The following is a 15,526-nucleotide window of genomic DNA, read 5'->3' as shown; positions in this document are numbered from 1 at the left end:
ATCGAATTTCTCCTTACTTTGCTCACTCTACATCCAAGGTTTTCGGTCTTCTCGACATGGGTACCTCCTATGATTATATTTTGACACTCAAGTAAGTTTAAATTTGAACAAAGAATATTGATTTTAGATTAAATTACACTACTTTAATTTCAGGGTGTTTTCATTTTATAGTAATTATGTTGGACCTTTAATTTTATATATAATTAAGTTGAGTATAATAGAACTCAATTATCTTTTAATCATAATTCATAAATATTTATTATAAATTACTCATTAATAACCTTGTTAAATCTTGTACAAGATTATTAATATACCGAATAAAGTTCGGTGTTTGATACTCGACCGTACCCTTACCATGCTCGAGTAAAAAAATAAAGTTAGACACAAATAAAATTTATAGTTCAAATTTTAGAACATCATAGTAATAAAGTAACTAATATAAAAAATATAATTCTTAATAACTATACATGTTGTTAAACAAAAGATGAGCAACACAATTTTATATAAAAGTTAAAAATAAATAAATAAACAATTCGCTACCGGAATTAAGTTATCAATTTTTTATATGACCTAAGTGAGTCAAACCGATTAACCAGGTTACACCTAATCAAATGTCTATTTATTTTTCGATCTAAACATTAATTTGGGTCAATCTACCCTCCACATTTTATCAAACTGTTAGACTAATAATGGTTTCACAACAATAACTAAAAAATACTTTTTTTAAAAAAAAATAGGGTGTTTTTTCCAACATTCCAATAAATATACGAATAAAGTTAAGTTTAATTAATTCTTTACTCACTATGGTTTGATAAATTTTACATTTTATTTCTATACTTTATAATTATACGTTTTATATATTGAAATTACCATTTTTTTAGTTTATTTGCATACATTATTAATTTTTCTAGTTCTAGTTAATTAAAATAATTAAAACTAGAGGATATCAGAAATAATAACATATATATATATATATATATATATATAAACTCTATTATCTAAATGTTTAATCAAGCGACTAGATTAATTTGGATCGAACCGTAAAATAATTATATATTTTTTAAAATAAATTTAAAATGAATATTGTAATTTAGATATTAAATTATTATATTTAAAAATTAAAATGAATTTCATTGTTATAGTTGAAAATTTCAAACTATTTTTATTTAAATTCTACTTTTACGTTTTAAAAATGATCCATTAACCTAAAACCGTATTTAATGGAAAAATCACATTCAAGATTTTCAAGTAGTCGGAGATTTTTTTTTTTTTATAAAAATTTGTATGTTAGGCATTATTATGCAACTTTACATATCAGTTAGACGGTGATTTCAAGTAACAACAATCATCTCATATGAAAATAGTATTATTAAAAAAAGAAAAAAAAAATTTAGAAAAAAAAAATCAATGATTTTCTTAAAAGATATATCAGTGCTTTAAAATATTGTTTACGTCAGTTATTGCTTTGTTTAACATTTACTTAAAAAAAATCGAAATGATTGTCAGTTAAAGGAAAACAACATCTATGAATAAAAGTTGTAAACAGTGAACAATTATTTATTACCGTTATAGATTATATAAGTTACATGGAGGATTAAACAGTAATGAATAAAATACTAAAAAGGTAAAAATAATGTTAAAGCAAAAAAGAAGTAGGAATTAAAGATTAAAAAATGATTAATTCTAACTTTATTCAAGGTAGCAGTAGCATGAGTTTTATGATCGGAAGCAAGACTCCGACGTAACAACACCAAACAGAAATGTCTAAAGCCATCCACAAATCCAACAGACTAAAACAAAAATAAAATAAAGCACTAAAACGACACCGTTTGGATGAGTTTGTCTAGGACAGTTGCCCGCAGTCACTGATCATAACCTGCCCTTGTGTCTTGCCGGAGCTGGACCCAATCTTCTCGATCTCCTTCACCACGTCAAGGCCCTCCACCACCTCCCCGAACACCACGTGCTTCCCGTCCAGCCACTCCGTCTTAACGGTGCAGATGAAGAACTGCGACCCGTTCGTGCCCGGTCCCGCGTTAGCCATCGATAGAATGCCAGGACCTGTGTGCTTCTTGATGAAGTTTTCGTCCGCGAACTTCGAGCCGTAGATGGACTCGCCGCCGGTACCGTTCCCGGCGGTGAAGTCGCCTCCCTGACACATGAAGTTGGGGATGACGCGGTGGAAGCAAGATCCCTTGTAGTGGAGGGCCATGCCGCTGCGGCCGATGCCCTTCTCGCCGGTGCAGAGGGCACGGAAGTTCTCGGCAGTGCGAGGAACGGTGTCGGCGTAGAGCTCCATGACTATGCGACCTACGGGCTTCGCTGAAATGCTCATGTCGAAGAAGACTCTAGGGTTGGGCATTGTTGCGTTGCAATTGGGAATTGAAGGTCTGAGAGAGATTAAACGCCACTTGCTGAGTTTGAGTTTGAGTTTGGGAAGCGGAAGGAGTATAAATAGGGCGATGCTCGTTCCATTCGGACACGTGGCGTTCACTGAATAGGGGAACTCACTTCAGTTAAGATCGGATCCGTCCTATTCCTCGGTTCCTTTCTCGTATACTCCAAAGACCCGGCACCTTTTTTTCTTCCAAATAAATACTTTTAAATATTACTTTATTCAAATTACTTATGCTAAAAATAAACACTTTTTTTCATACCTCCTAATTTTTAGGAAAATACAGTTTGAGATTTTTTAGAATTGTATATAATTTTTAATGTTATAAGTTTAAAAACAAATATATATAATAAAAATTAAATTTATAATTAAATAATATAAAAAAATATTAAAATAATAATGTTGAGAATTATAAGTGATTGTATTATTAACCTAACTTTTAATACATATTTTCAATTCTCCATGCCCACATAAAGGAAATAGCATAACATGGATCGCCTGAAAGGTTTTCGAAATAAACATTAAAAACGTAAGTATACGTTTTAAAATTTGTTTCTTGAAATAATTTTCTAAAATGAAATGAATTTTTTATTTTTATTTTACATAATTGATGATATAAAGAAATAAATTTGATGAGATACAAAAAAAGAAACATCCTTTCTTTGGCAATCTCTTTTTTACCTCTACATTTTTCTTCCTACACCCCTATATTTTTCAAAAATATCGAAATTATCCTTTAGAATTTTACGTGTTTCCAGAAGAGTGGTTTCATAAGCAAAGGTATTTCCATAATAGAAAATCCAATACAAATTCGGAATTCCTAAAACATGTTCTAGAAAAGATATTCTGAAAATATTTCAGAAATAATAATCCGAAAGTCATTTTTTAAAGGGGTAAAACAGTCTTCTTCGAAAATGATGGGGTGCAGGAAGGAATTTGTAGAGGTGCAGGAAAAGGTTGCCCCTTTTCTTTACACAATCGTTCATAGGCTTCTTGGGCTTAAGCCCATCTTTCCGACCCAATTGTAAGACTTCATGAAATGATCAACCTCAATCTTTATATATAGCAAAATTTACAATTTAAATGGTGAAATTTAGGAATTATTAAAGTAATTAAATTTATAAAGCAAATAAAATATTGTATAAAAATAAACAACGTAATATTAAATTATGTAATTAACATGGAATTATTTTAAAGTATTTAGAGTAAAATTTGTAAATTTTAATTTATTTATGATTATTTTAAATGATAAAAACTATATAATTCCAGTTATTAAATAACATGTAATTTAGGTAGTAATGTTTTAGATTCTATATTAGTTTTTAAAAGACTAACAGAGATTAATTTTAAATACAAAATAATTAGTAATTAAAATTTTGGTATTTAATGGTTAGATAACAATTTATAAACTATTTTATAAATTTATATTAATAATAGAAATTATTTTAGATAACAATCAAATTTTAGTGTATAATAAAATGATATCTAATTAGTCAATGAAGTAACTAATTATTTTGGTCTCAAATTATTTTGTATTTAATTATTTTATTGTAATAGAGTATGAATTAGATAAATAAACTCATTTATTAAATACCTTTATTTTAATTAAAAATGCCAACCAATGAATAAATTTTAGCATTTTTTTATTCTATTTATAACAATAACTATCCTTTTTAACTTTTCCAGTTGATTTAAGTCAGTTTTGACAGTACAACTTAATGGTTTAGGTGAGATGAGATTATGTTATTTAAATAATCAAAATATTTAAGGCATCTGCATAATCAAAATTCAATCGAGATTAAGGTGAAATAATCCATATAGTACTTAATTCATACATCGGGAACTTGAATGAATATATATACGCATTTGTGTATTCCATTAGGCTCTCTAATTACTATTCTACGTAGGGATGACCTATTATACTATGGACAGTTGGAGAATTTTATACAAATTTTAATATGATATTTGAGCTATTATGGAGAAAATACCAAAATATTTTTTTAAAAAAACTAGGCAAATGAAAATTTAGAAAAGTCTTTGTTCTCGATATGAAGTTTAGACACTCCTCTTAAATGGTGTGTCGGTGTCCGATGGCACCTGTAAGACACATATCCGTGAAGTGTCAAATTCAAAAAAATATTTGTTAGATTGCTGACAATTCTAGTATGGTTCTAATACAATTTTAAAAAGGAAAAATACATTAATTTTCTCAAAATTCAAACTTTATTGTATAAATTGTTATTATGATTATAAAAATAAGAAACAAATCCTTGTGAACCAGTCATGAAAAACATATTTCTGCTCCAAAAAATAATCTGGAACATACTTATGCACATAAATCTTTATTGTCAATTTATATAATTCATAATTATATAATATATAGATTTGTGTCCCCATGTCCTACATTTTAGAGATTTTACTTATCTCCGTATCTGTATCCGTGTTATATCAGTGTCCGTGTCAGTATCCGTGCAACATAGGTTCTCTAAATTTAGGACGAAATAGTATAAGCCCAAAACAACGCAAGACCCACTATAAATGAAAGCTAAAACATAATTCAACAAAAAAATAAATTTGGAAAACTACTCACTCAATTTGAAGCCTACAAAGTTTGCATAAAGCTCGCTCGCACATGAATACTTTAGTAACTTCTAAGATATTTAGGGTGTAAAAATAGTTTTTCCTTACAAATATAGTAACTTGTAAGATATTTACTGTAATGCTCGTAGACTATTTCCCTTAAACTATTTTATCACAAAGAATGTGAAAAAATATGGATTAAGTTGAATGAATTAGAGTATCTATTAAGCTACATTTGTGATTTCAGATCTCTCATTTGTGAACCAAGTTTGTTGTATGCATCTGAAAAATTAGACACTCTGCCACTACAAGGATCATAAAAAATTACTTTAAAAGTACTTGTACAAGATTAATTAAAATACAAATCTTTACTTATTAATTAACTCCTCACATTCAAATTCATCAACAAACCCAAACTTTCTCAAACAACATTGCTCCATCATTTGTTTTTCTCTGCTCTCATTCTCCATCCACTGGCATGGATTTTATTTGAACATAATCAACCCCAACGTCACTGCTAACACAAAAATAATCAGATAGAAAACAAACACGTATCTTGTAAAATGTTACTCCAAGCTAGTGCAACGACAGTGGTCTATGAATGAGAGGGAGGCCAATTTCCAAACCATGGGTGTTGAAAGTAGTTTGGAGGGTCCATCCTTGGCATTAGAGGTGGGCACGGCTTCTTCTTGAATGGGAAAGGAGGAAATAATTTGAAAAATGGTGGCTTAGTTGGAGAGGGCTTGGAAATGGGAGTGGGAGAAGGTGTCTTTTCCTTTGGCGGGTCTGGTTTCTTGACACCGGGAGATGGAGTAGTAGTAGGAGGTTTCTTATATGTTGGTGTTGGAGATTTCTTATACACTGGTACTGGAGGAGGGAGAGGGTCTTTTGGGTGGTCTTCTTTAGGAGGGAAGGGGAATTTAGGGTGTTTGAAGAAATGCCAGAAGAAGGCTGAAGTGCACATAGCTGATGAGAATGTGAGTTTCCCAGAAGCAGGCCCAAGGGTGTGTGTATCTTCAGATACTGACTTAGTTACAATTTTGGAGTTTCCATGCGAAGGGCAAGGTTCAGCTGAAGCACTGTGCAGCTGAGCGTAGCAATCATCTTTTAGCTCACCATCTTCTACCATGTCCTGTGGAAGGGATACTTTGAAGTTTCCATATTCATCAAGCACACCCACCCCTCTTGTTCTGAAGTGTCCATGAGGTGACTTGCAATTTACCGATACACGTAGCCCTACATAATGCACAGGATTCTTATATTGTAGAGTTTGGCTTCATACTAGTAGTATAAGTAAAAGCTCAAAACCAATGTAGTTTATTGTATGTATAATATATGAATGAATGATTGAAGAATCAAACAAAGTTATAGCATTGCTATTACATTAAGCATATATATATATGAGACAAGGTACCTGAGAAAGCGCGACCAGTCTTAATATTGTTGTGGCTGCAGTCTGCGCACTCTCCTTGGCCAACTACCTGGACTGTTCTGTGGTCTTCATAATTGGAGCCTCTTACCACGAGAAACACAGACAACAAACAGAAGCAGACTAGTGGTCCTTGGAGGTGGATGAAAATTTGCATTGGGAATGGCAGCAAAGAACACCAGATGAAAGAAGAAGGCAGAGTTGGAAGGTGAGAGATGAAAGGATGAAGCAGATTGAGATTGGAGAGCTTAATTTATAACAAATGGATGGCTTACTGACTGTGAAATTAAGCACCTCACGCAGTCACGTTCTACACTCTGTACAAAGAGAAATTTCATTAACGTGCAAGGAAAGCAGCCAAATGGCTTTATCTATCATTGAATGCATCAGCCCTCAACCAAATGTTTAATGCATCTTTATGTGAATATCTGTCTCACCCTACCAAATAGCTCCAATAAATCACTTGTACCCCACTATAATGTTGTTCATATTTTCTTTTACCACAATCAACTTTTGGCTATGTTACCATTACATGGTTCCGGAGCTCTGGTAATAAGGTGACATGTACTTTACATTTGTATTAGGATTTTATTTTATATAATACAATTATATCATACCTTTTTAAAATATTAAAATTGGATTATCAAATAGTCTCATGTTCATGATCTAGAAAAAAGAAGAAGCAAGAATACTGTGTAAATACTGAATATTCATATGAAGTGCGGAAAGGAAGAAAAATGTGAGTAACCATCTATCCTTCCTATGTTTCTTGATTATCTTTCTCTGTACTTTTGTTATTGCCACTAAATTCATGCATATCCTCTCGTAATATTAATTGATATACTGTGAATATTTCTTTACAGGCTCTTAATAATTATTACTAACGCATAGGAGGTGTTTGAACAATTATCAATTTGTTTGAAATAGTTTCTGTAAAACGAAGAAAAGGTAGAGTGAAAGTACAAGTTTATTTTCCACTTATTTAAGATAAACCAGCATGGATCCCCTTTGAGTGAGCCACTTTCATACATCAACCAACTAAAATTTTTACGACAACCTGTGAAATTTAGAGATTTAATTCGTTCCCATATGACCACACATGCATGTATTGTCCAAACTTGATGCCAACAGACATTAGTTAATCTTTAACTGTCGTCTCATTTAAACCATGTGAAGCGCCACATGCTGGAACTATGGAGTTGTAGCTAATTATTTTGCCAGAATGCATAAACAGTGTAATGGTTACCATGTGATTGAATACTGAGATAAACAAGTTAAGCTGTTGGTTTTAGTCACGATTGTCTTACAATTGCGATAAATTTTTATCCAAGATATTGTTAATCAATAATTTAGTAATGGAGTCTCAAATTTAGAATCGAATTTAAATAATAAAATATTATTTAATATAACTAAATATAGTATCATTTTTACAACTAATATTTTTTACGATTTGTGATTCTCATTACTTAACCATGCACTATAAGAAATTTGTTATTTACATACCCATTATCACATACGGATTCAGATTCGTATGTAAAGTGAGCATTATATATGATTTTTACATACGGATCCAGATTCGTATGTAAAGGAAGTGTTATATACCGATTTTTACACATGGATCCAGATCCGTGTGTAAAGTAATAGTTACAAATTAATTTTTACATACGAATCTAGATCCATATATAAAGTGAGTGTTATATACGAATTTTTACATACAAATTTCGACTCGTATAGTTCTTGATAGGAATTAAAAGCAATGAACAAACTAAAATAAAAAAAAATGAAATATGAAAATATAAAAGAAGGTTATAGGGAATTGAAATAATTTTAAGATTTATTACGTTAAAATTAAATTAGAAAATTAATTCGAGTTTAATTATTTTTTTAATTTAATTAAAGAAAAAATTCTAATATTAAAATTATAAAAAAAAATTAAAAAACGAAAAAATATAAATATTAGTATCAATAATAATATTTCATATTGATTGGCTCCATCTAAATCCAATTAGAATTATAACACCTTTTTTTCTAATTGGTTTAGGGTTTAGGGTTTGCAACTTGTTCTTTTCGCTATTAATTGATTGAAAACACTTGTGATATCTTTGAAAATCAATTTCATGTGTTCAAATTGTGTTTTGATATGTTTAATATTTCTTTTACAATCTTAGTCTATTAATTGATTGAAACACTTATGAATATCTTTGAAAAACAATTTCACGTGTTAAAATTGTGTTTTCATATGTTTAATATATTTTTTACAATCTAAGGTCTATTAATTGGTTCAAACACTTATGAATATCTTTGAAAAACAATTTCATGTGTTAAAATTGTGTTTTCATATGTTTAATATATTTTTTACAATCTAAGGTCTATCAATTGATTCAAATACTTATGATACCTTTGAAAAACAATTTCATGTGTTCAAATTGTGTTTTGATATGTTTAATACTTCTTTCATTTGCAATCTAAGGTTTTGTAACCTAGGAAACTATAAGAAAGTGAATGTTCTGTATAATAATAGTTTAAAAGTATCTTAACTATTGAAAACAAGCGTATTACTTAACTAAATGTTTGGAACTTGTTCTTTTCGCTATTAATTGATTGAAAACACTTGTGATATCTTTGAAAACCAATTTCATGTGTTAAAATTGTGTTTTGATATGTTTAATATTTCTTTTACAATCTTAGTCTATTAATTGATTGAAACACTTATGAATATCTTTGAAAAACAATTTCACGTGTTAAAATTGTGTTTTCATATGTTTAATATATTTTTTACAATCTAAGGTCTATTAATTGATTCAAACACTTATGAATATCTTTGAAAAACAATTTCATGTGTTAAAATTGTGTTTTCATATGTTTAATATATTTTTTACAATCTAAGGTCTATTAATTGATTCAAATACTTATGATACCTTTGAAAAACCATTTCATGTGTTCAAATTGTGTTTTGATATGTTTAATACTTGTTTTACAATCTAAGGTCTATTAATTGATTGAAACACTTATGATATCTTTGAAAAACAATTTCATGTGTTAAAATTGTGTTTTGATATGTTTAATACTTCTTTCATTTGCAATCTAAGGTTTTATAACCTAGGAAACTATAAGAAAGTGAATGTTCTGTATAATAATAGTTTAAAAGTATCTTAACTATTGAAAACAAGCGTATTACTTAACTAAATGTTTGGAACTTGTTCTTTTCGCTATTAATTGATTGAAAATACTTGTGATATCTTTGAAAACAAATTTCATGTGTTCAAATTGTGTTTTGATATGTTTAATATTTCTTTTACAATCTTAGTCTATTAATTGATTGAAACACTTATGAATATCTTTGAAAAACAATTTCATGTGTTAAAATTGTGTTTTCATATGTTTAATATATTTTTTACAATCTAAGGTCTATTAATTGATTCAAACACTTATGATACCTTTGAAAAACCATTTCATGTGTTCAAATTGTGTTTTGATATGTTTAATACTTGTTTTACAATCTAAGGTCTATTCATTGATTGAAACACTTATGATATCTTTGAAAAACAATTTCATGTGTTAAAATTGTGTTTTGATATGTTTAATACTTCTTTCATTTGCAATCTAAGGTTTTTTAACCTAGGAAACTATAAGAAAGTGAATGTTCTGTATAATAATAGTTTAAAAGTATCTTAACTATTGAAAACAAGCGTATTACTTAACTAAATGTTTGCAACTTGTTCTTTTCGCTATTAATTGATTGAAAACACTTGTGATATCTTTGAAAACCAATTTCATGTGTTAAAATTGTGTTTTGATATGTTTAATTTTTCTTTTACAATCTTAGTCTATTAATTGATTGAAACACTTATGAATATCTTTGTAAAACAATTTCATGTGTTAAAATTGTGTTTTCATATGTTTAATATATTTTTTACAATCTAAGGTCTATTAATTGATTCAAACACTTATGATACCTTTGAAAAACCACTTCATGTGTTCAAATTGTGTTTTGATATGTTTAATTCTTGTTTTACAATCTAAGGTCTATTAATTGATTGACACACTTATGATTTCTTTGAAAAACAATTTCATGTTTTAAAATTGTGTTTTGATATGTTTAATACTTCTTTCATTTGCAATCTAAGGTTTTGTAACCTTGGTAACTATAAGAAAGTGAATGTTCTGTATAATAATAGTTTAAAAGTATCTTAACTATTGAAAACAAGCGTATTACTTAACTAAATGTTTGCAACTTGTTCTTTTCGCTATTAATTGATTGAAAACACTTGTGATATCTTTGAAAACCAATTTCATGTGTTCAAATTGTGTTTTGATATGTTTAATATTTCTTTTACAATCTTAGTCTATTAATTGATTGAAACGCATATCAATATCTTTGAAAAACAATTTCATGTGTTAAAATTGTGTTTTCATATGTTGAATATATTTTATACAATCTAAGGTCTATTAATTGATTCAAACACTTATGATACCTTTGAAAAACCATTTCATGTGTTCAAATTGTGGTTTGATATGTTTAATACTTGTTTTACAATCTAAGGTCTATTAATTGATTTAAACACCTATGATATCTTTGAAAAACAATTTCATGTGTTATAAAAGGGATACAATTATTAAGCCCACTCACTAAACATGGTGTTTAGTCAGCCCAACCCAATTGGTCTTGACTTCATACCCAATAGTTCTTTATTTATGAAATTTTCAAAAAAATCCTATATCAAATATACGAGTTCTAGATAAATTATGCGTGAATAACATTTGCAAAAAATCACATTTGATTCATATAATTTTAATTTGCAAATAGAAAATAATTATGATGAAATTGTACATGTGAAAAATAATTTTGATAAAATGTTGTGTAACTCGTATTTGGCTTATACAACCTTCATTATATCAAATTATACTGGAGTCCTTCTTATTATTTACCATCTATGTAACACTGACATGGACACACTGATACAATACAAATACGAATATGGACATAGAGATACATATAATTTCTAAAATGTAGGACACAATGACACAAATTTATATATTATATAATTATGAATTATATAAATTGACAATAAAGATTTATGTCAAGTGATTCTTAACATGAAAACTTTTACAAAAAAATATGAAATTGGAGCTGAAATATGTTTTGTATGGCAGGTTCATAAAGATTTGTTCATTATTTTTATAATCATAATAAAAATATATACAAGAAGTTTGAGTTTTTAGAAAATTAATGTATTTATCATTTTTAAAATTGTGTTAGAACTGCATTAAAATTGTTAGAATCCAACAAATATTTTTTGAATTTGACATTTCACCAATACGTGACCTACAAATATCGGTGTTCGATATGTGTTTCCGAAATAAACATGTCATGAAGTGTCCGAACCTCATAGCTTATCATGTACAACTTTAATATAATGATTTTTTTTTTAATTTTGGAAAAAAATTTGGACCAAATTGAAACACGATGTGGGCCTTGTCGGCCAATTATAGGTGAAAAGACAAAAATACCCTTAAAAAAATGGGGTACATATAAGATTACATTCTGGATCCCCTTTTCTGGAACACAATAATCTCTTCCGGATCTACTTTTTCAGAATGCATTATTTTTAATTTTGGATTTTCATTTTCAGAATAAAGAATATTTTTGAAAATTTGAAATTATGTTGGGTGCAGATTCAAAAGTTTAAGTTTTGGATGCAGGAAGCAATTGCGGGCATGGTCGCCTAGCCCAAGAATGGTAGACCCGAACCCGAACCCGAACCCGAGCCCCAGTCCAGTGCCCCAAATAGGGTTTCAAGCCTCTTTATATAGAAAGAAACCCAACTTTGATACATTTCTTCGTATCGCCGGACTGAGAGGGAGGGTGTGTTGCCATCTCAGAAATGGTTTCGTTCAGGGTGCGTATAATGCACACTATTTGGCCTTTGATCTCGTTTAACTCTGATAATGATTTTCATGGTGTAATGTTTGTTTGTTTTTTGCAGTTTCACCAATACCAGGTCGTTGGGAGGGCTCTCCCTACGGAAGCAGATCAGCACCCAAAGATTTACCGCATGAAGCTTTGGGCCACCAACGAGGTTCGGGCAAAATCCAAGTTCTGGTAAACTCATTATTCTCTTGTATCATTTCTTTTATTTTCTGAGATCCTTTTTGCAATATTCCCCTTTCACTGGATGTGTACCGATTTAGTTAGATTCGGGCAACTGAGTTGGTTGTCTCTGTTCCTGTTTTTTTTCAATTGTTTAGGTTTTAAGGTTGTTTATTTTTCTCTATTGATTAGGTACTTTTTGAGGAAGCTGAAGAAGGTCAAGAAGAGCAATGGTCAAATGCTCGCTATCAACGAGGTACTATATATGTCTTTTAGACTCTTTTTTTTTTTTTACATTTAAATTCGTATTATGCTGATGATTAAGATGTTTTACGAGTTGTTGAAAATAATGATAAAATGCCACGATTTCATGGAAACTTTCGATGTTAAACTTTTTTGTTTCCTTATATAACAATTTATAATTTAGTTAATGCTAATTATTTGCTAGCTTGGATGGTGGTTAATGGTATCAAGCCAACTTGTTCTATGATTTTTGCTTGTTGTTGATATGAGTATTGTGTAGAGTGTCTGATGGATTGATGTTGAGAAAGGTAATTGAGTTATTGGCTTGATAGTTACTACAAGGATGTCATGTTCATGACATCGTTACGCTTTATTAGAATAAAGGATAACTCTTCGTATACCAAGTGAAATGTATAACCATGGCTAAATTTTCCTCTGAAAGATTGTTTTGTAGACAAAGATGGGAATTTCTTTATTTTCAACGTATGCAATGTATGATGGAGGGATTGAGCAGTATTCTTTGTACTTATTTTGTATAATAAATTACTTCAAAAAATATTTGTTGCTTGCTATGGTTTTATATTTTACTTTTACAGCGTATATTTTTGCATTTATTTTATTTTTTAATTGCTGAGTCTCTGATTCTTACCGATTCTGATTTGTTGCATTCATTAAAGTTTGTTTTTTCCCAAACTATCTTTCCGTTTAGGAAAACCTGTTTTTATTACCTGAATTTGACTTTCAGAGTGACTGTAAAGAAAAAAAGTAACCTTCAATGGAGGTTTTGCTGTTTTGAAATACTTTCAGTGATTCTGTTTTCTTATGCACTGCCTTGTATAGTTCAATGAATTCATAGTGACTACACAGAAGTTCTGTAATGTTAAGTTTAAATGCTTGTTTTGCTTAGTCTATAATCTGTTAAATTAGTTCATATAATGACATTATTTTGGACATCATTTATGTGGTTAATATGTTAAGTTCATAATCTTTATGCTGAAATTTCACTCTGAAATTGGCTTTCAGAATGACTGTTTAAAAAAAGTAACCTTCAATGGAGTTTTTGCTGTTTGAAATACTTTCAGTGATGCTGTTTACTTCCTTTTATAGTTCAATGAATTCATAGTAGTGACTACACAGAAGTTCTGTAATGTTAAGTTTAAATGCTTGTTTTGCTTTGTCTATAATCTGTTAAATTAGTTCATTATTGGACATCATTTATGTGGTTAATAGGTTAAGTTCACAGTCTTTAAGCTGAAATTTCATGATGTTTTTGGTCGGATGCTTTTCCTGCTCTATTAATAATTTTTTTTAACTATTTTTGTCATTACATTTATTAAAGGACCTCCTTGAGTTCTTTTTTGGCAAAGTTGCGTTTGGATTTATATTCATCTACTTTGTTTGAAATACATTTTGTACTCCCAACTTTCTGTTGCCATATTGTGTTTACCCTTCATAATATTTTGTTGTGCAGATTTTTGAGAAGAACCCAACCAAGATTCAGAACTATGGGATATGGTTGAGGTATCAAAGTAGGACAGGATATCACAACATGTACAAGGAGTTCCGTGACACGACTCTAAATGGTGCAGTTGAGCATATGTACAATGAGATGGCTTCTCGTCACAGGGTCAGGTTTCCATGCATCCAAATTATTAAGACTGCTACCATACCAGCAAAGCTTTGCAAGAGGGAGAGCACCAAACAATTTCACGACTCCAAAATTAAGTTTCCATTAGTTTTCAAGAAAATTAGGCCACCATCAAGGAAGCTGAAGACCACATACAAGGCCAAAAAGCCAAACTTGTTTATGTAATATCAGTTTAGTCTTTTGTCCGACAACGATAATCCTAGATTTTGTTTATCATAATTTAAAATTCCTTTTGATAAATTAGAGAGATTCTTACTTCGACATCATTTTATAAAGAGTATTTTATAGACGACAATGTTCGAAATCTTACAGCACAAGTTTTAACTTAAAACTTCATCCATATTAGTAACGTCGTGTAATTGTGTCAATTTTTCGAGACTCCTATAATATTTTATTGCATAGATATAATGGTTAATATTAAAATCGTAAGCAATAGATAAATGTTAATATATCAATTTTATGTAAAATATCTTGTACAAAATTGTATTAAAATTTGTTCTGTGATATTATTTTACAATTATGCCTTTTTTTTCTGTTTCAAATTATTAAACCTATATCTTAGTTTTAATTTCAGATTGAAGAGATAGAAGATTTATTTTTAATTCTTTTTTTAAGATATTTATAGATTTAATTCTTTTATTTCAAATTTCGTTTCTTGTTTACTTAGACTAAAAAGATAGAGTTAATAGAAATAATAATTAAGTCCTAAATAAATTTAATTAGAGGAATATTTTAAAAAAATAACTTTATTTTTATTATATTTTTTAATTTAAAATACGATTAAAAAGACATTAAATTTGAATAAAATTAATGCTCACCAAATATGTTTCTAAATCGCGGAAGATGAGTGGTAGCTATGTAACACGAACACGAAGATATATAAAATTTTTAAAATGTAGGACACGGAGATACGAATCTATATATTATATAATTATAAATTATATAAATTGACAATAAAGATTTGTGTGCATAAGTATGTTCCAGATTATTTTTTGAAACAAAAAAGATGTTTTTCATGACTGGTTCACAAGGATTTGTTTCTTATTTTTATAATCATAATAACAATTTATACAATAAAGTTTAAATTTTTAGAAAATTAATGTATTTTTTCTTTTTAAAATTGTGTTAGAACCGTATTAG

At 29.1% G+C, this 15,526-nt stretch overlaps 3 protein-coding genes across 3 annotated transcripts; 1 reads left to right on the top strand and 2 right to left on the bottom strand.

Annotated features, from left to right (window-relative positions):
* Positions 1-1,659: 1,659 nt before the first annotated feature.
* Positions 1,660-2,447, bottom strand: LOC137822864 (peptidyl-prolyl cis-trans isomerase 2). The gene has a single exon (XM_068627878.2). It carries the CDS (start codon positions 2,360-2,362, stop codon positions 1,844-1,846), a length of 519 nt encoding a protein of 172 aa, XP_068483979.1. The 5' UTR covers positions 2,363-2,447; the 3' UTR covers positions 1,660-1,843.
* A 2,834-nt stretch (positions 2,448-5,281) lies between these two features.
* On the bottom strand, positions 5,282-6,644 carry LOC137822899 (proline-rich protein 4). Its single transcript, XM_068627922.2, has 2 exons — positions 6,390-6,644; positions 5,282-6,211 (listed from the first exon to the last, which is right to left on the bottom strand). The coding sequence occupies exons 1-2, from the start codon at positions 6,559-6,561 to the stop codon at positions 5,571-5,573; spliced, it is 813 nt and encodes a 270-aa protein (XP_068484023.1). The 5' UTR covers positions 6,562-6,644; the 3' UTR covers positions 5,282-5,570.
* Positions 6,645-12,080: 5,436 nt separating this feature from the next.
* Positions 12,081-14,626, top strand: LOC137821796 (large ribosomal subunit protein eL20). The gene is made up of 4 exons (XM_068626550.1): positions 12,081-12,304; positions 12,392-12,507; positions 12,688-12,751; positions 14,210-14,626. Exons 1-4 carry the CDS (start codon positions 12,290-12,292, stop codon positions 14,549-14,551), a joined length of 537 nt encoding a protein of 178 aa, XP_068482651.1. The 5' UTR covers positions 12,081-12,289; the 3' UTR covers positions 14,552-14,626.
* The last annotated feature ends 900 nt before the right edge of the window (positions 14,627-15,526 follow it).

This window comes from Phaseolus vulgaris, chromosome 9, assembly GCF_051622355.1.
Source record: "Phaseolus vulgaris cultivar YP4 chromosome 9, ASM5162235v1, whole genome shotgun sequence".
NCBI classification, from domain to species: domain Eukaryota; kingdom Viridiplantae; phylum Streptophyta; class Magnoliopsida; order Fabales; family Fabaceae; genus Phaseolus; species Phaseolus vulgaris.
The sequence above is the reverse complement of the archived record's forward strand: the minus strand, read 5'-3'. Positions and strand labels throughout refer to the sequence as shown.